This window comes from Salvelinus alpinus, chromosome 2 (assembly GCF_045679555.1).
Source record: "Salvelinus alpinus chromosome 2, SLU_Salpinus.1, whole genome shotgun sequence".
Taxonomy (NCBI): domain Eukaryota; kingdom Metazoa; phylum Chordata; class Actinopteri; order Salmoniformes; family Salmonidae; genus Salvelinus; species Salvelinus alpinus.
Window position 1 is genome coordinate 37,362,942 of NC_092087.1, and position 22,605 is coordinate 37,385,546.

Genomic DNA, 22,605 nt, shown 5'->3' on the forward strand with positions numbered 1-22,605 from the left:
TCATCTTCCCCATGCTAAACTTAACTATTAGTGGGAGAAATGCAAAACTGACCCAAGATTAGCATCTAAGGGAAACCTCACCCTACACCATATTGTTGCCAAACTTTCACATTGGACCTAAGCATTACGCACACCAAACTCCTGTAAAATACTATGAAGACTGAGACAAGAATAAATACAAAGATTCTTAGTAAAAATATTTATTTGGTCAACTTGTTACAGTAAGACAGTCATGCTTTACATGGGCCCAATGCAACTGTTATGTTAAGACTTTTATATTTCATCAGATATCCCCCTCACAAAAGGTGTGGTTTCAAAGGATGGCTTCATTTAATAAAAGTTCAGAACACAGTAGCATTTTGCACAGGAGAGCACAGTACATGATTTAAAAATATAATGGGTGCTGTAGTCACACAGAGCTAGGAGGAAGTATTTATTGAACAGTAAACTGTTGAAAGTCCAGCTGTTGCCTTTTGAGTTACAGCCAAGGACATTTTCCAAGGTGTGCCCATACATGCAAGGTGTCAATACTTTATACTTTGAAATGCATATCACACCCACATTGGCATGATTTCTACTCCTCCCCATTGTCTCTGTGTGACCAACACTGGGACGGTTTAGTTTGCCGTGTTGAGAAGCTTCTTGATGTCACCCTCAATGTCGATGGTCGGGAATCTCCTGCTGTAGCGTTTGAATGGCTCGCCGTCTGGCCCAATGAGAAACTTCTCAAAGTTCCAGGCGATGTCATTCCTGCCAACGGGACTCCAGATGATGCATTTGGGGTCGTTCATTAAGGCCATGGGATCGTCGCTTGGGAACGGCAGCTTCTCCTTGAGGTACACAAACAGGGGGTGGGCGTGCTTCCCGTTCACATCCACTTTCTCAAGGAGCTGGAAGTTGGGCTCAAAGCCATTTCCCGGACGGACATACTTCAAGGACATCAGAATCTCTTCGTTATTGCAGTTCTCCTGCAGGAGTAGATTGTGGGAAGAATATGTAATATGTACAGGCAAAGTTTGATCTCAAGTGGTCTATCAAAATAAGTCCCTTGTCCAGTCAGAACCAGAACCCTCAATAAACTGTAAAGAACCCCACATGTTCTTTCCCCTTCATTTGGGATTGAGGACTATAGAACCTGGTGTGGGACAATGTCCAAATAGTACCAGGTCACTCACACAGGTTTATTGAACTACAGCAAGAACAGATTAATTTGTGATCCACCTGCCCACCACACTCCAACTACCAACCGGTCAGAGCAGTCTGGACTGCACCTGGCAAGTTTGCATTGATGATGAGCTATGATCAGAAAGTTACATTACCCTATCTTAAGTGTTGAGAAATCCATCCCCCCCGGATTTACCTGATGTCCGAATTGATTGCAGGGCACCCCCAGAATCACGAGACCCTTGTCGGTGTACCGTTCATGGAGCTCGTTCATCTGGGTGTAATCCCTGGTGGTCGTACCTCAGAGAGACGCCACATTCTCGATCAACACCACTTTACCGCCAAGTGACGAGAATTGTAAAAAATCTCCTGAAATTAGCTTTGCCGTCATGTGGTAGAACTCACTTCCAGACATGTTCCCGATAGACATCAACCACGCTTCTGTCTGCTAAACAGGGCTGTTGCTGGACTTTTTATACAACGGGTGTGCTCATTAGTCCAAACAGTTGCGTTTTGCAACGAAAACGAGAGTTTCTATTGGACAAATTCAGGTAGGTTCCTCCTCGTTTCGTTCAGTTTGCTTCTGTTTTAGAAACGTTTTGCAACAGAATCGGCGTAATGAATCAGTACCGCCCAGGGTACTCAACAGGGAAATGGGAGGTACTTCCTGAACATTTTAGGGAAAGTCTACATTTTTGGGGGATATGTTGTGTAATTAAAATGGCATAAGCATGCCTTATCCAGAACAAATAACAATGTTCATGAATAATTTAAGACGATACAAATAATGACACCTCGTGGGCGTCTAAATCAAGTCCCAGCCATGTGTTTCACAGATTTTGCTATCGCCACTGTCTAGACTTTCTAGAAGGTCCCTCAATGCAAAACACGCGCGGGAATCTGTCCTGTACTTTGACAACAGTTTCGTTCACCAGTTCGTACAGTAAGTTTCATTCTTTGCTATTCTTCCTAGCTAAGTGAGAAAAATAAAGTACTTGATGTAGGCCACGCTTCCGTGACAATCCACTCGACCAATATTGCAAGTTAGACAGTTAACGTAAGTAGCAGTAGTCACCTAGCCAATTTCTCAACCTAACAATGGTAGCAGAGTGGTTAGCTACTTATTTTTATTGAACCTTTTTAACTAGCCAAGTCAGTTAAGAACACATTCTAATTTACAATGAAGGTCTAAACCGGACGACTCTTGGCAAATTGTGCGTTGTGACACAGCCTGGAATCGAACCAGGGTGTTTAGTGACTTCTCTTAGCACTGAGATGCAGTGCCTCATACCGTAGCGCCACTCGGGAGGCCTTCGAGGGCAACTTTGCGCCAGTAACATTGCATGCTGTAAAATGGCCTGCTAACCATGAATTTCAGCGTCATATCATCATCAGGTGGCCTTTAGCCTGTGTCAGAACAGGTCAATTTAGCAAGCTAGTATCAAACAAACCATTGCCCTTTGACGTGAACCCGCCTTGTCTCGTGCAGTAACATCAACGATTTAAAAAAATAACTAAACCAAGATAGACCTCAACCTTTCGTTTCCAATGGGAACAAATGAGTCATAGTGGGCATAACAAGCAAGGAGGTGGGCAGAGCCAACAACGAGCTAGCAAGATCCTATTGGCTCGTTCTAGCATACATCTGCATATTTCCATTAGGCAACACCTCCAATGTGAAGTGCGCGTGTGCATTAACTAAATTCACATTTTCTCTCATAAACAACGCGATTTTTAAAAACTTTTTGTAAAGGGTAAAGTCTAAAAAACTTAGTCCACTCTGTTCATAACAAATTCTAGTTTTGGGAACAGAAAACGGTATTGAAACATTCGTTACTTCTTCCACAGCAAGTGGGCTTCCTCTCACTACCATATTTGGTAGTGAGGGGAAACCCCAAGCGGATGCTTCACATTTATGCATCGGGTGAAATATCTTTCTCATTGTTCTATCTGTGGTAACATTTTACAGAGGATGATGCGAAAGAAGAGACGCTCCTCTGTGGACAAAAGCGAAAGTGCTGCACCTCCAGATGTGTCAAGTAAGGCTCCCAAACAAACCAAACCACCAGACTGTGTTTGTTTTTGACTTTGCCTGTCTCATGTCATGAGTACAATGCACAAACTAGCTCGCTACATGTACTGTCTGTCAGTTCATTAGGGCTCTATCCCCTCCTTCATTCAGAGTCCAAGAAGAGTAGGACCACTGGCCATCAGTCCAAGACCACAGCTCAGGAGGACACCAGTATTGACTCAGTCTTTGGCCAATTTCTGCACGAGGCTGGTGTTATCTTGAGACAGGGCAGTACATCCAATGAGATTGGTAAGCAAGACACACACCAACATCATCAACATATTGACTGACTATTGTTTTAAACTGGCAATTGTTGGATAATGCATAATTTTATTGCTTTGTAAGCTGTGGACCAAGTGGTTTTCCAAAAGAGACTGCAGCAACGTCTGAAAAAGAGTCCCAGATACCCCGGTGTGAGTATAATGTTTCAAATACTGTCTTTGGTATTGCACATTCTGTAAAGCGTGTTGCCTAATAAATCAGGCTGTGATACCACCATGGTTACACAGTGAGATTAATGCCATACATTTGTTTGGAACATGTCCCTTCATGAGCTCGACGAGCCAGAATGTTGAATAACATTTCATTTGAACGTACTCTATTGGTTGTCTGTGTGGTTGGTCCTTATTCGGGTAGAAAGTGGAGAAGAAATGTCCACAAGAAACTATTACTAACCCAACTTTTCAAAACGCTGTTACTGTCGTTGAGATTTCGATCACCTGGTACGTGCTCAAAACCATGTAAACACCTGCAAGACTTCGGTTAGTTTGCATGCATCGTGTGCTTGTACTTCCGTTTTGTGCGTGTGCCTTAGGTGATGAGCAAACAAACTGTGATAACCACAAACTGAGACCCGTGTTTTGAAGTTGGTTTAATAATAGTATTTTGATAGAATTTTCACTGGGAGAAGGACGAAATCAGAGGACAAGAGGTAGTATGTTCAAATTAAGTTTATTCAGAAATCTGACTTGTTTGGAATTTTTTAATCTTAATTTAGAGACGAGAGTGGACAGTGCACACTAAAAATTGTAAAGGCTATAAAGTGTGCCTGATTTTCTAACCTTGATGGCCAACAGATTGTGCAGGAGTTCATCACAGGACTGGAGTCTCACATTGAGGATCCTGAGAGGTTCAGGAACTGCCTCCTACCCTGTGTACCACGCCTGGCCGATGGGGACTTAAGGTGATACCATGGTACCTGGCTCTCTGTGGGGGCCATCAAATTCTAATAAACCTTTGCTTAGTGTCAGTGTAAAATTTTCTAATTGGTACATGGAAACATAAATGTCGTTATGATTGTGTCACTTTGTGTCCTGTCTGTGGTCCAGCTCTGTCAGCTCATTCCAGGAGAGTCTGCTGCGCATGCTGCTTGGGATCGAGATGCTGCAGGTATGACAGCCTCTCTCTATGCAAAAACACACTGGCCTGAGTAGTGTCTGAACTGTGATGTCTTTCCTTGTCATTGGCCACTGGGTGTGAACTTTGAATGTATCCACAATTTCAAATGGAACCTAAAACCCACATGTTCTTTTCTTTTTGTGTTAGGTTTTGGTAATCAACACTTTGTTTGAGAAGCTTCCCGAGTTCATGTTTGATGGGTAAGTGCTTTAAAAACAACAACATGTTGTTTGTTGCCTTACACATACAAGTTGACTATATAGATTTTCTTGTACTCTAACCAAATGACCCTTTACATTTGCCTTTCTATTCCCTGTAGTGCCGGAGAGGATGGTCTCAATATCCCTCGTGTTATTGTCAACCAGCTCAAGTGGTTAGACAAAATCATAGACAGCAAGGTACTCATATTACTATGACAGCAGATCTAACCTATAGTCTACACTTATTCCACCTGTATATTCCCACTAAGTAGCAGAACTTGACTGACTTCCTTCTGACCTAATTGTACCCTGTCGCTATAGGAGTTAGCAGGTAAGCTGATGCAGCTGGTTTCCGTGGCGTCGGTTGAGATACAGTGTGACATCATCACCAGTCTGCCAGAGATCCTGGAGGACTCCCAGCACAGTGACATTGCCAGGGAGCTAAAGTAGGTGGAGCCCTGTTAGAGGCAGTCTTGTGTGGTAATATGTGATGTCATGATAGGATAGTCCCAGTGATGTGAACATCTGCTGTATCTACCCCCTATTCTCTCTCTCTCCTTTCCTCTTTAGCTCCTTACTCCAGGAAAACACTCAGCTGACTGTGCCAATCCTGGATGCCTTCTCAAGCTTGAATCTGAGCACCACTCTGTTGGCTGAGGTAGCCCCACACACACAAAAACACACTCATGTTTCTGGCTAAAGCTCTCATTGGGGAGTCAGTAAGAGTAGAATTACACTGTGTTGGATCTGTTCAATGATTCATGATGTGTTCACAGCTCAGGGCTTATTTATGCAAAGGTGTATTTCGCTCATTACACTGACATCATTTGTCCGTGTAACAATTATGCTATTGACTGATGTCCTATGTACTTACAGTTATCCTGAGGAAATTTCATCAAGTGGCTTGTTGACTAATAGCTGCTTTATGAGTATCTATGGCCCTTACTTAGATGAGACAGTGATTTTCTATTTACACATATATTTGTTTTGCATCGACAAAGTGCTCCTTTACCACAAAGTTGTACCAAAAATCAATACATTAAAACAATACATACAATATTGCACACCCCATAATGTACATTTCGTCCTAAAACGTCTGCGGTCTCTGTGTGTCCTGTGTGTAAGGTGCGTGTGTCTGTCATGGCCACCCTGTCTGCTGTCCAGTTGGAGGACCTGCCTGTGGTGGTGAAGTTCATCCTACACTCCATCTCTTCCTCAGACGCCCTAGAGGTCAGAGGTCACACACAGTGGTGTCCTTGCATATAGTCTTGCACTTCTCTTTCTAATAACAAGAACAAATGAAAAGTGCCTCACAAAGTTTCTATATTACCACCACACAAAATGTTTCCCCATTACAGACTACAATCTGCAGTGATGATGATGTGTATTGGTCTCACTGAGTGGTACCGGGTTCTCTGTGGGGTATCAGGTGGTGTGTGACCTGCGTAAGAAGCTGGAGTTGGAGCTGTGTGTTCTCCCTCCGGTGCTGCAGGCTTCTCAGAGCCGCATGAAGAACAAGGGGACAACCGAGTGAGACATTTTGCGCCAACACCAATACCCTCCTAATCTCCGCAGAGCACCATTGCATACTGTTATGAATCCACATAGCACTACCTTTAGTGGGATTTTACATTTACCGCTATTCTAAATGGCAAGGCTGTTTCTGGTCACATTTTTCCATCAGGTCCCCCAACACCTCAGCATCCAGCATTAGCCAGGACAGTGTTGCCTTGGTGTTGGATGGCATTAAGTCTGCAGTGCGCTTCCAGAAGACCACCTCTGAGGCCTGGCTTAAGGTAGGGAGAATAGGAAACTCTACAGGTGTTATATCAACAGCCAGTTACTATTTCACCATGTGACACTCCCTGTGTTGTTCTGCAGGCCATAGAGAATGTAGACACAGCAGAGGATCACAAGGTAAGTCGGACACATCTTTCTCGGATTCTCCTCTCTATTCCTACAATTTCATACAGGCTGGTACTTGGCAGATAACTCGTTGATCCTGTGTGCACGTGTGTATTTTTGTGTCTGTCGGTCAGGTCATTGACCTGCTGGTGCTGTTCATCCTGCACACCACCAATGCCAACCACAGCCGGCGTGGGGCTGAGAGGGTGCTGAAGGTCAAAGTGAGAGCAGGACAAATCCAGGAGGCTCTGCTACAGAAAACCTTCAGGGGCTATGCACAGGTGGGAAAGTCCTGTAACAGTAGTCCTGTCTGTCTCTAAGTGAAGCTTGTCCTTAGCCCCATTCTTGTCCCTATTGTCGCTGCTAAATAGAACTCTGTCCGAGGGCAGAACGGTGCTAACTTTGAACATCAACTGACAAGCTAGTGGCTGCAGGTTCGTGTGTGATAACGTTGGCTTGTTCTAAATGAAATCCGTGGAATACAAAACAAAAATTGGGCCTAATAGATATATATCTAGATATTTTTGCTTTGTATTCTCTATCTATCTACAGTTGAAGTCGGAAGTTTACATGCACCTTAGCCAAATACATTTAAACTCAGTTTTTCACAATTCCTGACATTTAATCCAGGTAAAAATTCCCTGTTTTAGGTCAGTTAGGATCACCACTTTATTTTAATAATGTGAAATGTCTGAATAATAGTAGAGAATGATTTATTTCAGCTTTTATTTCCTTCATCACATTCCCAGTGGGTCAGAAGTTTACATACACTCAATTAGTATTTGGTAGCATTGCCTTTAAATTGTTGAACTTGGGTCAAACATTTCGGGTAGCCTTCCACAAGCTTCCCACAATAAGTTGGGTGAATTTTGGCCCATTCCTCCTGGCAGAGCTGGTGGAACTGAGTCACGTTTGCAAGATGAACTTCAAACAAACATTAGGAAATGTCGCTGGCTACATTCTGTCTATGATACACAGAAATATGATGGCCATGCATTGTTTTTTGCACAAATATCTTGCTTTTTCATTATGAGCTAATTTACTTGTGGCTGCTAGCAAAATAGCTTTGCACTTCTATGTCTGTTAACGTTGATATTGTACTAAACTATAGTTGCACACCCCTTATCTCTATTGATGGAAACCACTGGCCTATCTTTGACTTCACCATCTATTGTTATCGCCAAAGTTTTGGCATCTTTCATAAATTGCGGCCGCGAATCTGCCAAAGAAATAGAACGAATAAGATGAAGTTCCATTAATATGGATAACTTTTGAAAGATGGCTGGTATGCGTTTTTTTGTATTGGACATGGTGCAACTTTTAGTAGGTAACGTTAGGCTGCTGGCAGGCTTCGGCTGTGGTACAGCAAAGCCAAGTTAGCCCGTGCTCATGGTTCTCAAAGGGAAAATGTACTTATATGCTAGAATGACTTTGCTCGTGGTCATGCACCCTGCAAATTGCATCGAACTATAAGTTCCTTGAATTTTATTTTGCGGATGCTTTTTCATTATCTGGATAGACACTTGTGGTTTCTAGCTAACGTTACACCAATCAAAGCAGTGGAGCGTGTAGTTGGGGGGAGCTGGTTTGCAAAATGCTATCATGTGATGCAATTATACCATTTATAAAATGGTCAGAGATACAGTGTATTCAGACCCCATTACTTTTTCCACATTTTGTTATGTTTCAGCCTTTTTCAAAAATTTGATTAAATACATTTTTTCCTCATCAATTTACACACAATACCCCATAATGACAAAGTGAAAACAGGTTTTTAGAAATGTTTGCAAATTTATAAAAAATAAACATATCTCATTTACATAAGTATTCAGACCCTTTGGTTTGAGACTAGGAATTGAGCTCAGGTGCATTCGGTTTCCATTGATCATCCTTGAGATGTTTCTACAACTTGATTGGAGTACACCTGTGGTAAATTCAATTGATTGGACATGATTTGGAAAGGCACACATCTGTCTATATAAAGGTCCCACTGTTGACAGTGCATGTCAGAGCAAAAACCAAGCCATGAGGTCGAAGGAATTGTCCGTTGAGCGCCGAGACAGGATTGTGTTGAGGCACAGATCTGGGGAAGGGTACCAAAAATGTCTGCAGCGTTGAAGGTCCCTAAGAACACAGTGGCTTCCATCATTCTTAAATGAAAGAAGTTTGGAACCACCAAGACTCTTCCTAGAGCCGGCCGCCCGGCCAAACTGAGCAATCAGGGAAGGGCCTTGGTCAGGGAGGTGACCAAGAACCTAATGGTCACTCTGACAGACCACTCTGCAGCACTCTGGTGGAGTGCTGCAGGGATGGTTGTCAATCAGGCCATTATGGTAGAGTGGTCAGACGAAGCCACTCCTCAGTAAAAGGGACATGACAGCCCTCTTGGAGTTTGCCAAAAGGCACCTAAAGACTCTCAGACCATGAGAAACAAGATTCTCTGGTTTGAGGAAACCAAAATTGAACTCTTTGTCCTGAATGACAAGCGTTATGTCTGGAGGAAACCTGGCACCATCCCTACGGTGAAGCATGGTCGTGGCAGCATCATGCTGTGGGGATGTTTTTCAGAGGTAGGGACTGGGAGACTAGTCAGGATCGAAGGAAAGATGAACGGAGAAATGTACAGAGAGATACTTGATGGAAACCTGCTCCAGAGCGCTCAGACTGAGACGAAGGTTCACCTTCCAACAGGACAACAACCCTAAGCAAACAGCCAAGACAACAAGTGGCTTTGGGACAAGTCTCCGAATGTCCTTGAGTGGCCCAGCCAGAGCCCGGACTTGAACATCTCTGGAAAGGCCAGAAAATAGCTGTGTAGTGACGCTCCCCATCCAACATGACAGAGCTTGAGAGGATCTGCAGAGAAGAATGGGAGATACTCCTCAAATACAGGTGTGCCAAGCTTGTAGCGTCATACCCAGCTATAATCTCTGCCAAAGGTTTTTCAACAAAGTGCTGAGTAAAGGGTCGGAATGCTTAAGTAAATGTGATATTTCAGTCATATATTTATACATTTGAAAACATTTCTAAAAACCTGGTTTTGATTTGTCATTGTGGATAATTGTGTGTAGATTGAGGGGAAATTGTTTTTTAAATTTAATGTAAACATTTTTGGAAAAAGTCGAGGGGTCTGAATACTTTCCGAAGGCACTGTATAATATATATATATATTTTTTTTTTTACAGACTAGCTAAAAAAAAGTGTTAATTAACTAATTATCCAATGGATTATGGTAATTGTCCTATTTTTATTTGCTCCATGGCTCAGGTGGACACAAGGCTATTTGGCTCATCTCAGTCACAAAGAGGAATAACATTGCAGTTGTTTCTGATGTATAAACAATGCCATGCTGGTGGATGGTAACATTCAAATAAAACCCAGGCCTGAAACAAAATAAGGCTGAAAATAAATAATTTATGTCATCAAGGAAAAGACGCCGCATTTGCACAAAGTGGGCATTTCGGATTTGTCTCTTCAAGCCCAAATATATCATACTTTGTCTAAAACAATGATTTATTGACTTAAATCGTTGTGTAACATCATGGGTAAGCTTTTTCAGCTCGAAAAAGTGGATTTCTACTGATGTGGGCATTTTTAAAGTTCTAATATTGTAGAGAACAATCATTTAATAATTGTATGTGATTCATAATGACATAGGGCAAAGAAAACAACTAAGTTTAGACATTCATTTAGTAGCGCCCTCTTGAAGTGACCCATATTTACTACATTCTAGAGCAGTGAGTGAACGTCCTATGGTATATAGCTGAGGGATGGAACTGGGGCTGAGGCTGAGGAAAGGGAAGCCGATTTGAGAAAATAAATAGTATAAGGTAAAGATGAGCTGTGTGACTGAGGTGTTAATGTGGTGCTGATGCTGTGTGTGTTTAGGTGATGAGAGGTTACTTTCCCTCCATCTTGGCCCTGGCCCAGAGTCTGCTGCGTTCCCCTGACCCTTGTGTGGTGCCCATCGGTGGACACATGTACAGACTCTCATTCACTGCCTTTGACTCCTACTGCCAGCAGGTCTGTGCGTGTGTGTACAAATGATGTCTTTATGCATGTGTGCTGGCTAAAATATGCTTCACGCTCATATCCATTGTCAAGCGTTTTCAGTTCTTGTTTTCTGTGTGAGTCTGTTCAGTAGTATCTTATGGTTATTTCTGTTGTTTTCTATTAGGAGGTGGTGGGCTCCCTGGTGACCCACGTTTGCAGTGGCGTGGGTGGCGAGGTGGACGTGGCTCTGGAGCTGCTGTGTGGCCTGGTGACAGAGAAACCCTCTGAGATGGCCCTCTACGCCATCTTTGTCAAGGTGAGGATTCAACTGTCCCCAAGAAATGTTTCCAACTGATCACAAGCCATCTATCTATTCTGTATTTGACTGAGAGTTGTCCTCACAGGGTTGTTGTTACTAACCTCTCCCTGGTGTGTGTGTGTGTGTGTGTGTGTGTGTGTGTGTGTGTGTGTGTGTGTGTGTGTGTGTGTGTGTGTGTGTGTGTGTGTGTGTGTGTGTGTGTGTGTGTGTGTGTGTGTGTGTGTGTGTGTGTGTGTGTCTGAAGGGTATCCTGGACTACATGGACAACCTGACTCCCCAGCAGATCCGCAGGCTCTTCCACCTGCTCAGTGGCCTGGCCTTCGGACAGCAGCAGCAGGGCACACACATCCAGGTGAGGGTCACTGTGGGTCAATCAAGGATATATAGGCCTATTTAATTTCTATGGGAGCAGCACTGAAGACAGTACTGTGAAACAACCACACCACAGAGATGGTAGGTAATGTGGTGCCATGTTTTTATCTGTACATTATTCTCTGTATCGCTTGTATCTTTCTCCCTGTGTCATTCCTTATGCCACATATCCACATCTGCTTCCTCTGTCTCTGTTCTCAGGATGACATGCACATAGTGGTCCGTAAGCAGCTCTCCAGCACCGTGCCCAAGTACAAGCGCATTGGCATCATCGGTGCTGTCATGGTGGTGGGCAGCATGGGGGCCTGCAGGTAGGAACTGCTGCCCTCTCACATCCACTCTGCACTTACCAGACTTAATCCTGTTAGCTCCTGGTGGAAAAAAGAGCCCCAACGATGCCTCTCATTTTTCCACTCAGTGGGGAGACTTATTGTGCCTCAGTATCCATTTTGTAAATTCTGAGTCTTCTCTCTCTAGGCCCAAAGTGGAGGATTCTCAAGGTGGCACATTGCCCAAGGAGACATACAGACAGGTGAGTGGTATAGGCAGGACCACTGTCTATGTAGTCTGAATGAAGGGCTGATGCACTCTAAGAGTTTTCCTTTCCTAGTGCTGGGAGAATGCCTGTAAGTGGATGGTGTGTGCGACTCTATATGCATAAGTGTGTGCTGACCTGTCTGTGTAGGTGACGGCCCTGCTGGAGCTGGTACGGTCGTGCAGTGAAAGCTCTCCTGAAGCTGCTGCTCTCTACTATGATGAACTAGCCAACCTGGTCCTCACCTGCACTCTGGACCCTCTGGTGCAGGTCTGTCTGCCTCTCACATAAACCCTCAAGACACACTTTAATAGTTCTTTTATGGTCCTCTTTCAACGATACTTCACCTTTTTTATAAACCAAATGGACCCTTTTTATTGTAGATGTTATGACAACACTGGGGGACTGCCAAATTTAAAAGGGTAGCTATTAACACTGCCGCTGTGCATCTGGTGTGTTCACGCAGGCCTGGATAGGGAAGAGTGTGCTGGAGGACTTCCAGGAAGACTTTGTGGTGGATCTGGGACCAGATATAACTGGGTGAGTGGTGCACTACTGCCCAGGGACTGAGTGGAGGTAATATAGGTCAACTATATACGGCTGGCAGCAAGTCATTACAGAACTGTACTTATGATGTCTTGACGTTTCAAGAAACGCATCAATGTGTGTTTTGTAAATAGTGTGTTATGTAGGCAGTTTCCCTGACCATGTAACCGGGTCCAAGTTCCAGTAATAACCTACCTTCTGCTCTTCCTCCCCTTGTATGTCCTAGGTCCTTCCCCTTCCCCGCCTGTATGATGTACAACCTGGATGATGAAGAGAGTCAGGGAGGCATTGCCATCAACCTGCTGCAACTACTGTCTGATGACCTCCAGCACAAGGGGGAGCTGTGGAGCCAGACTGGGAACAACAAGACCCAGAGGTCAGACACTACATTGGCTACAATTTTGATTATCTAATGCAAAACAATGCCGAATGTCCATACAGAGTTGAATCATGATGTGATATGGATAAAGCAATAGTGTGTTATTAAATGTTTTGAAGTGGAGCATCTTAACAGTGTATTTCTCTCTGTTATGTGTGGTTCTGTAGGCGAGTGTCTCCTCTGTGCCTGTCTCCGTTCTTCCGGCTGCTCAGGCTGTGTGAGGAGCAGCAGCACCAGGGTGACCTGGAGGAGATAGATGCTCTACTGGGTGAGGAGGAGTCCTGGGTTTTGTCTGATGGAGTAGGGACACACATGAACTGGTTCTCACTGGGCCAAAAAGTCTACTGAACTATGTCCAAGTACTCAAAAAGAAAGGAGGACCAAGGCACTCTTCATATAATTAATTAAAATGCCTTTATTCGTATGGCATGTTCAATGGAAATGCACATAAAACTTTATTTCCATTGAACATGCCATACAAATAAAGGCATTATATGAAGAGTGCCTTGGTCCTCCTTTCTTTTTGATAACCAATTTACCCCTTTTACCAAAGAGCACCTTCTGTTTACCAAAATCTACTATTGTGTGCCTTGGCAGTGCTTCTCATACTCCTCTTTTTTTTCTGTATGTACAAGTACTTTTTGAACGTGAGAACACTTCAGGCACTGTAGATCATGTATGGCTACATGGCAGCAGACCCATGGTGTTTCAACACGGCCTGCTGGGAGTGTATGAGATCTGCTCTGGTTCTTGTGGTTCTAATGGGAGTCTGTGTGTGTGTGGGTGTCTGTTTGCAGGCTGCCCTCTGATCCTGACTGACATGGATGTGGTGGAGAAGTCAGAGAGCCTGTCCAAGCCTGAGAGAGAGTTCCTCTGTGGCCTGCTCTTCCACACCATCAACTGGTTTAGAGAGGTTACTACAGCTCTGTCTTAGACAAGAGAATTCTGGTCTATAGCGAGACGCCTTGGAGATGCTGTGGAGTCCATATGATTTCTTTGTATTGTATATGCCAATGTGAGTTTATTTTTGCACACAGCCCTTTAGAGAGTGTGTGTGTGTGTGTGTGTGTGTGTGTGTGTACAGGTTGTGAATGCATTCTGCAGTCAGAAAGACCCTGAGATGAAGATGAAGGTGGTGACTCGTCTTCAGAACATCACCTACCTCCAGACTCTATTGGAGAGGACTTTGGCAGGTACTATACTGCACACTCATTTTATCAACACTTTTCTGATCAAAATGTTTCAATCTTACATGCTTTAGAAAATGTGAAAATTCCATGGACTGTTAATTTGACAATCCCTACTTTTTTGTATCCATTCATTTGACCATTCCTGCTTTTGTGTTTCAGCAACCCCTGGCTATGCCCCTCCTCTAGCCAACTTTGATGGGGAGAGTACAGAGGGAGCTCCATTGTCTAGCTCCTCTGCTGCTCCAAAGAAGGGAAAGAAAGGTAAGCAAATCTAAAAGGGACAGTACCTTACTCTGTATACTGACCAGGGAAAATATCATTTATTTTTTATTTTTTTATTCAACACTTATTGTGGTGGTTGTCTTGCAGAGGGTACTGGTAAGAAGAGGAAAGCCCCTGCTAAGAACTCATCAGCAGACAGCTCTCAGCTGGAGGAGGGCACAGAGGCAGAGGAGACCCACCAGGTGAACACACACAGACCTCTGACCTCTCACCTTCGTCACATTATGTGACTCTTACAGAACTTTCTTTACCAGGGAATTAAATGATATTTTTTTTGGTGTTCCTTCTACCCCTGCAGGACCATGCAGAGAAGGAGAAGGTTCAGGAGGCCACCAGGCCTGGGGTCAGTCTGGTTTCCTACCGGCCCTTCTTCAGAGAGCTGGACATGGAGGTGCTCAGTGTGCTGCAGTGTGGCCTGCTCTCCCGCTCTCTGCTGGACAGTGAGCTTCACAGCAAGGTAGGACACCACCCAGCCCAGACCCTGGACACATCACACACACCGTACACCATCAGGGTTGGGCTCTAATTCCATTTGAACACCATGCCAATTTAATGAGTTGAATGGAAATTAAATTACTGAATTTAACAATGATAATAAAGGTGTTAGGCAATTTTCTCTGACTTGACTCCGTTAAAAACAAATTGGCCCCAACTGTGTACCCTATATGTGTCTCATACACATTCAAATAAAGCCAGGGACACTAGTTAGAATCCCTCCAATGTTTCCGTGTGCTGTAAAGAGATGCTGTGGTCCTGTGCAGGTGCGTGAGGAGGTGCAGCTGGGCCCAGCAGAGTTAGTCTTCCTGCTGGAGGATATGTGGCGCAAACTGGAGTTCAGTCTGACTGCTGCCCCTGCCAAGAGAGTCCCATTCCTCAAGGTAGGACACACACACTGTGTGAGTTGTGTGAGTCATAACATAAGCTTCTCTTTCATTTCCCACATTGTCTTCTGGCTACAGGGAAAAACAGACAAGAGCGTGGGTTTCTCCCACCTGCAGCAGAAGAGCCCTAAAGACATCGCCGCCTGCTGTGTCCAGCTGCTGCCCACCCTCTGCACCCACCTGGAGAACTGCCACAATCACTTCCAGGTATACATTTATTTTGCCCGGCACACATTTAGCTCATTGTTTGTAGTGTTCCTCTTTGTGACACTTTCCTGCTGTGTGCAGACTCTTCTGTCTGAGAACCAGGGGGTGGTGAATGCCTCGGGCCTGGATGTGAGAGAGCATCAACTGCTGTCCTCAGCCTACCAGCTCCTCCTACAGGTTCTACACACCACCTTCAGTTGGTCAGTCACACCTCGACACAACACCACCTGCATTTTTTTACATTTTACATTTTAAGTCATTTAGCAGACGCTCTTATCCAGAGCGACTTACAAATTGGAAAGTTCATACATATTCATCCTGGTCCCCCCGTGGGGAATGAACCCACAACCCTGGCGTTGCAAGCGCCATGCTCTACCAACTGAGCCACACGGGACCACCTGCACACTCCTGCCTTTCAGGACAGTATCATCACAGCGCCTCACCTTCAACAAAATTACAATTACTCAGGGTTTGGCATCTGTGGTCCCGGAGAGGTTGGTGTTGTTTTGTTCCAGCCCGGTTCTAACATACAGTGCATTCGGAAAGACCTGTTCACTTTTTACACATTTTGTTACGTTACAGAATTATTCTAACATTGTTTAAAAAGTTTTTTCCCCCTCATCAATCTACACACAATACCCCATAATGACAAAGCAAAAAAAAATTTTTTTTATTTTTTTTTCAAATTCATTAAGAAAAAACTGAGCACATTTACGTAAGTATTTGGACCCTTTACTCAGTACTTGTTGAAGCCCCTTTGGCAGCTATGACAGCCTTGCGTCTTCGTGGGTATGACGCTACAAGCTTGGCACATCTGTATTTGGGGAGTTTCTCCCATTCTTCTCTGCAGATCCTCTCAAGCTCTGTCAGGTTGGATGGAGAGCGTTGCTGCACAGCTATTTTCAGGGCTCTCCAGAGATGTTTGATTGGGTTCAAGTCCGGGCTCTGGCTGGGCCACTCAAGGACATTCAGAGACTTGTCCCGAAGCCACTCCTGCGTTGTCTTTGCTGTGTGCTTAGGGTCATTGTCCTGTTGGAAGTTGAACCTTCACCCCAGTCTGAGGTCCTGAGGGCTCTGGAGCAGGTTTTCATCAAGGATCTCTCTGTACTGTTCTCCGTTCATCTTTCCCTTGATCCTGACTAGTCTCCTAACATCCCTACAGCATGATGCTGCCACCACCAAGCGGGCTGTCATGTGCCTTTTACTGAGGAGTGGCTTCCATCTGGCCACTACCATAAAGGCATGATTGGTGGAGTGCTGCAGAGATGGTTGTCCTTCTGGAAGGTTCTCCCATCTCCACAGAGGAACTCTGGAGCTCTGTCAGTGACCATCGGGTTCTTGGTCACCTGACTAAGGCCCTTCTCCCCCGATTGCTCAGTTTGGCCGGGCGGCCGGCTCTAGGAAGAGTCTTGGTGGTTCCAAACTTCTTCCATTTACGAATGATGGAGGCCACTGTGTTCTTGTGGACCTTCAATGCTGCAGACATTTTTTGGTACCCTTCCCCAGATCTGTGCCTTGACACAATTCTGTCTCGGAGTTCTATGGACAATTCCTTCGACCTCATGGCTTGGTTTTTGCTCTGACATGCACTGTCAACTGTGGGGCCTTTATATAGACAGATGTGTGCCTTTCCAAATCATGTCCAATCAATTGAATTTACCACAGGTGTACTCCAATCAAGTTGTAGAAACATCTCAAGGATGATCAATGGAAACAGGATGTACCTGAGCTCAATTTCGAGTATCATAGCAAAGGCTCTGAATATTTATGTACCGTTGAAGTCGGAAGTTTACATACACCTTAGCCAAATACGTTTAAACTCAGTTTTCACAATTCCTGACATTTAATCCTAGCAAAAAGTCCCTGTCTTAGGTCAGTGAGGATCACCACTTTATTTTAAGAATGTGAAATGTCAGAATAATAGTAGAGAGAATTATTTATTTCAGCTTTTCTTTCATTACATTCCCAGTGGGTCAGAAGTTTACATACACTCCATTAGTATTTGGTAGCTTTACCTTTAACCTTTCTAGCCCAGGGGTTCCGCTAGCGGAACACCCACAACATTCCGCTGACAACTTTCACACATTAACAAGTCCAATACAGCAAATGAAAGATAAACATCTTGTTAATCTACCCATCGTGTCCGATTTTTTAAATGTTTTACAGCGAAAACACAACATATATTTATGTTAGATCACCACCAAATCCAAAAAACACACAGCCATTTGTCCCAGCCAAAGATAGTCACAAAAGCAGAAATAGAGATAAAATTAATCACTAACCTTTGATAATCTTCATCAGGACATCATGTTACCCAATACATTTATGTTTTGTTCGATAATGTGCATATTTATATCCACAAATCTCGGTTTACATTGGCGCCATGTTCAGAAATGCCTCCAAAATATCCGGAGTAATTACAGAGAGCCACGTCAAATAACAGAAATACTCATCATAAACTTTGATGAAAGATACATGTTTTACATATAATTAAAGATACACTTGTTCTTAATGCAACCGCTGTGTCAGATTTTTTTTAAACTTTAGGAAAAAGCATACCATGCAATAATCTGAGACGGTGCTCAGAAATACACAACATTTCTCCGCCATGTTGGAGTCAACAGAAATACGAAATTACATCATAAATATTCCCATACCTTTGATGATCTTTCATCAGAATGCAGTGCCAGGAATCCTAGTTCCACAATAAATCGTTGTTTTGTTCGATAATGTCCATTACTAGTGTCGTGTCTTTGGCTATGCCGGATTAAGTGTTATGACATGCTATTCTATAAAATACTTTCTCCGTAATTAATATTACCTGATTGAGCTAATCATGTAAATGTAATTAACTAGAGAGGGGCACCACAAAATAATATTTATAGAGCTGTTATCTTCCGAATAAACTCTTAAAGACCTAGTAATATTTTACATCAATAGCAGTCAATATTAATCGTCACCTTATTTCAGTCTCATCTGAAAGTTGTAAATTCTTGGTTATCTTCACGAACCCTGGCTAACAAGTTGAATCAGCAATACAAAATTGGGATTAATTATTTATTTACTAAATACCTAACTAATCACACAGAATTACACATACACATAATTAATCATAACTTGATTACAAATTATGTCATAAAGGAAAACGTCCCTAGCGGGCGGAACAGATATGACAGCTTGTTACACAAAAGAAAAGGGGCTGGGTTTGAGTGAAAGAGCGGGAAGACTGAGGAACAAAGGGAGAAGCTGTGCTATCTGTTATTACAATATCTGATGCATTCTAAAATACCGCCCATTTGGAAAAGGAAAATGCAATAAATATTTACTCTGAGCTGCGCTTCGGTAGGTTGGTGGTAGATGGAAGGCCGGGTTGCCCAACCGAGTCCTTTGTCCTTTGAAGAATGTCTCTGCTGGTAAATTGGATATGTTGTAGTAACGTCGTTGTGTAGTAGACGGGATATTCGATCTGTTCTTTCCTAATTTACGTTTGCAGCTGCTGTTGCTAACTCAACGTCTAGGAGGTATCAAAGTTCAAAGTTCATACCATTCGCAACCAAAGCTCACGTTGATGTTGGCTTTGTTCTGTAGTTATTATCTGAACCATTCTGACATCAGACCGTCGTCCTCACATCCTCGGAACAGGAAGTAAAATATTCGTCAATGGCCTATATAGTGGAGGGAGAAGGGTGTGTCTGAAAACTTTATAACCCATGTCTCTTCACAGGGGCGGGCCACTGGTTGAGCAGAGCCCTAAACTTATGAAAACCCAAATCTCTCATTTGGAAGCTAAAATTACATTTAATCTCTTCACAAATAATTTCATATTCAAACATTTGAATTGACAACAATTCCATGTGAATCCGATACCTCTGATGTGTAGACTTTCCACAGTAGAGTTTATGTCATTCTATCATTGATGAGAATGTGCCAGATGACAACCGAACTGAGATAATATACCTTAAGTACCACCGCATATGTTCACTTGGTCGGATTACCAGAATATAGTTCATTTCCCCCCAACTTCTGATGTTCTCATAATCTCTATGTTAACCAAAGGGGTTTTCTAATGTCACATCAGTAGAGTAGGGAGAGGAAAAGGGGGGGAAGAGGTATTTATGACTGTCATAAACCTACCCCCAGGCCAACGTCATGACACTAGTGTCCAATTAGCTACTTGTGCTAGCACGTTTAGTTCACATGTCCAAACGCTGGCGCCGGTCCAGGCGAACTCGGGCGAAAACTTCAAAAAGTTATATTCCAGGTCGAATAAACTGGTTAAATTAAGTAGAGAATCAATCTTCAGGATGTTGTTATCATATACACTGCTCAAAAAAATAAAGGGAACACTTAAACAACACAATGTAACTCCAAGTCAATCACACTTCTGTGAAATCAAACTGTCCACTTAGGAAGCAACACTGATTGACAATAAATTTCACATGCTGTTGTGCAAATGGAATAGACAACAGGTGGAAATGATAGGCAATTAGCAAGACACCCCCAATAAAGGAGTGGTTCTGCAGGTGGTGACCAAAGACCACTTCTCAGTTCCTATGCTTCCTGGCTGATGTTTTGGTCACTTTTAAATGCTGGCGGTGCTTTCACTCTAGTGGTAGCATGAGACGGAGTCTACAACCCACACAAGTGGCTCAGGTAGTGCAGCTCATCCAGGATGGCACATCAATGCGAGCTGTGGCAAGAAGGTTTGCTGTGTCTGTCAGCGTAGTGTCCAGAGCATGGAGGCGCTACCAGGAGACAGGCCAGTACATCAGGAGACGTGGAGGAGGCCGTAGGAGGGCAACAACCCAGCAGCAGGACCGCTACCTCCGCCTTTGTGCAAGGAGGATTAGGAGGAGCACTGCCAGAGCCCTGCAAAATGATCTCCAGCAGGCCACAAATGTGCATGTGTCTGCTCAAACGGTCAGAAACAGACTCCATGAGGGTGGTATGAGGGCCCGACGTCCACAGGTGGGGGTTGTGCTTACAGCCCAACACCGTGCAGGACGTTTGGCATTTGCCAGAGAACACCAAGATTGGCAAATTCGCCACTGGCGCCCTGTGCTCTTCACAGATGAAAGCAGGTTCACACGCACATGTGACAGACGTGACAGAGTCTGGAGACGCCGTGGAGAACGTTCTGCTGCCTGCAACATCCTCCAGCATGACCGGTTTGGCGGTGGGTCAGTCATGGTGTGGGGTAGCATTTCTTTGGGGGGCCGCACAGCCCTCCATGTGCTCGCCAGAGGTAGCCTGACTGCCATTAGGTACCGAGATGAGATCCTCAGACCCCTTGTGAGACCATATGCTGGTGCGGTTGGCCCTGGGTTCTTTCTAATGCAAGACAATGCTAGACCTCATGTGGCTGGAGTGTGTCAGCAGTTCCTGCAAGAGGAAGGCATTGATGCTATGGACTGGCCCGCCCGTTCCCCAGACCTGAATCCAATTGAGCACATCTGGGACAACATGTCTCGCTCCATCCACCAACGCCACGTTGCACCACAGACTGTCCAGGAGTTGGCGGATGCTTTAGTCCAGGTCTGGGAGGAGATCCCTCAGGAGACCATCCGCCACCTCATCAGGAGCATGCCCAGGCATTGTAGGGAGGTCATACAGGCACGTGGAGGCCACATACACTACTGAGCCTCATTTTGACTTGTTTTAAGGACATTACATCAAAGTTGGATCAGCCTGTAGTGTGGTTTTCCACTTTAATTTTGAGTGTGACTCCAAATCCAGACCTCCATGGGTTGATAAATTTGATTTCCATTGATCATTTTTGTGTGATTTTGTAGTCAGCACATTCAACTATGTAAAGAAAAAAGTATTTAATAAGAATGTTTCATTCATTCAGATCTAGGATGTGTTATTTTAGTGTTCCCTTTATTTTTTTGAGCAGTGTATATCCAATAACGTTCCAACCGGAGCATTCGTTTTTGTCTACAGAGTAACGAAACGCATGTGCGCGTGACCAGGAACTAGCATTCTGCCAGATCACTGACTCAAATAGCTGCAATCCGGCCCCACATCACACTAGAGGCTTCATTCCACGTTCTACTGACTGTTGACATCTAGTGGAAGGCGTAAGAAGTGCGAACAGATCCATATCTTACTGGGATGTGAATAGACAATGAGTTTAACATCAACCAGCCCCAGAATTTCCACTTCCTGTTTGGAAGTTTGCCTGCCATATGAGTTCTGTTATACTCACAGACATAATTCAAACAGTTTTAGAAACTTGAGTGTTTTCTATTGAATAGTAATAATAATATGCATATATTAGCATCTGGGACAGAGTAGGAGGCAGTTCACTATGGGCACGCGATTCATCCAAAGTGAAAATGTTGCCCCCTATCCCTAAAAAGTTAAATTGTTTAAATTGGGTCAAATGTTTCGGGTAGCCCTCCACCAGCTTCCCACAATAAGTTGGGTGAATTTTGTCCCATTCCTCCTGGCAAAGCTGGTGTAACTGAGTCAGGTTTGTAAGGCCTCCTTGCTCGCACACACTTTTTCAGTTCTGCCCACAAATGTTCGATAGGATTGAGGTCAGGGCTTTGTGATGGCCACTCCAATAGCTTGACTTTGTTGTCCTTAAGCCATTTTGCCACAACTTTGGAAGTATGCTTGGGGTAATTGTCCATTTGGAAGACCCATTTGCGACCAAGCTTTAACTTCCTGACTGATGTCTTGATGTTGCCTCAATATATCCACATAATTGTCCTGCCTCATGATGCCATCAATTTTGTGAAGTGCACCAGTCCCTCCTGTAGCAAAGCACCCCCACAACATGATGCTGCCCCCCCGTGCTTCACGATTGGGATATTGTTCTTTGGCTTGCAAGTCTCCCCCTTTTTCCTCCAAACATAATGATGGTCATTATGGCCAAACAGTTCTATTGTTTGTTTCATCAGACCAGAGGACATTTCTCCAAAAAGTACGATATTTGTCCCCATGTGCAGTTGCAAACCGTAGTCTGGCTTCTTTATGGCGGTTTTGGAGCAATGGCTTCTTCCTAGCTGAGCGGCCTTTCAGGTTATGTCAAAATAGGACTCGTTTTACTGTGGATATAGATACTTTTATACCTTTTTCCTCCTGCATCGTCACAAGGTCCTTTGCTGTTGTTCTGGGATTGATATGCACTTTTTGCACCAAAGCACGTTCATCTC

At 44.0% G+C, this 22,605-nt stretch overlaps 2 protein-coding genes across 4 annotated transcripts in view; one reads left to right on the forward strand and one right to left on the reverse strand.

Annotated features, from left to right (window-relative positions):
* Positions 1-184: 184 nt before the first annotated feature.
* LOC139542812 (glutathione peroxidase 2-like) lies at positions 185-1,744 on the reverse strand. Its single transcript, XM_071348668.1, has 2 exons — positions 1,361-1,744; positions 185-968 (listed from the first exon to the last, which is right to left on the reverse strand). The coding sequence occupies exons 1-2, from the start codon at positions 1,436-1,438 to the stop codon at positions 618-620; spliced, it is 429 nt and encodes a 142-aa protein (XP_071204769.1). The 5' UTR covers positions 1,439-1,744; the 3' UTR covers positions 185-617.
* A 61-nt stretch (positions 1,745-1,805) lies between these two features.
* The window catches only part of fancd2 (FA complementation group D2), a 28,197-nt gene continuing 7,397 nt past the window's right edge, over positions 1,806-22,605 (forward strand). Inside the window, exons 1-32 of one of the 3 annotated variants that reach the window (XM_071348613.1) lie at positions 1,826-2,107; positions 3,134-3,203; positions 3,347-3,484; positions 3,581-3,648; positions 4,312-4,418; positions 4,564-4,624; positions 4,781-4,833; positions 4,953-5,031; positions 5,155-5,279; positions 5,404-5,491; positions 5,959-6,063; positions 6,263-6,363; positions 6,518-6,629; positions 6,715-6,750; positions 6,873-7,019; positions 10,627-10,761; positions 10,916-11,047; positions 11,295-11,402; positions 11,624-11,733; positions 11,900-11,954; positions 12,108-12,227; positions 12,424-12,497; positions 12,730-12,879; positions 13,050-13,150; positions 13,680-13,795; positions 13,967-14,075; positions 14,232-14,333; positions 14,442-14,536; positions 14,653-14,811; positions 15,116-15,232; positions 15,314-15,442; positions 15,524-15,642. In XM_071348613.1, coding sequence (XP_071204714.1) covers positions 3,137-3,203; positions 3,347-3,484; positions 3,581-3,648; positions 4,312-4,418; positions 4,564-4,624; positions 4,781-4,833; positions 4,953-5,031; positions 5,155-5,279; positions 5,404-5,491; positions 5,959-6,063; positions 6,263-6,363; positions 6,518-6,629; positions 6,715-6,750; positions 6,873-7,019; positions 10,627-10,761; positions 10,916-11,047; positions 11,295-11,402; positions 11,624-11,733; positions 11,900-11,954; positions 12,108-12,227; positions 12,424-12,497; positions 12,730-12,879; positions 13,050-13,150; positions 13,680-13,795; positions 13,967-14,075; positions 14,232-14,333; positions 14,442-14,536; positions 14,653-14,811; positions 15,116-15,232; positions 15,314-15,442; positions 15,524-15,642 — 3,218 coding nt within the window. In that variant the 5' untranslated portion in view covers positions 1,826-2,107; positions 3,134-3,136. The other 2 variants (XM_071348620.1, XM_071348628.1) reach the window with 2 other exon arrangements.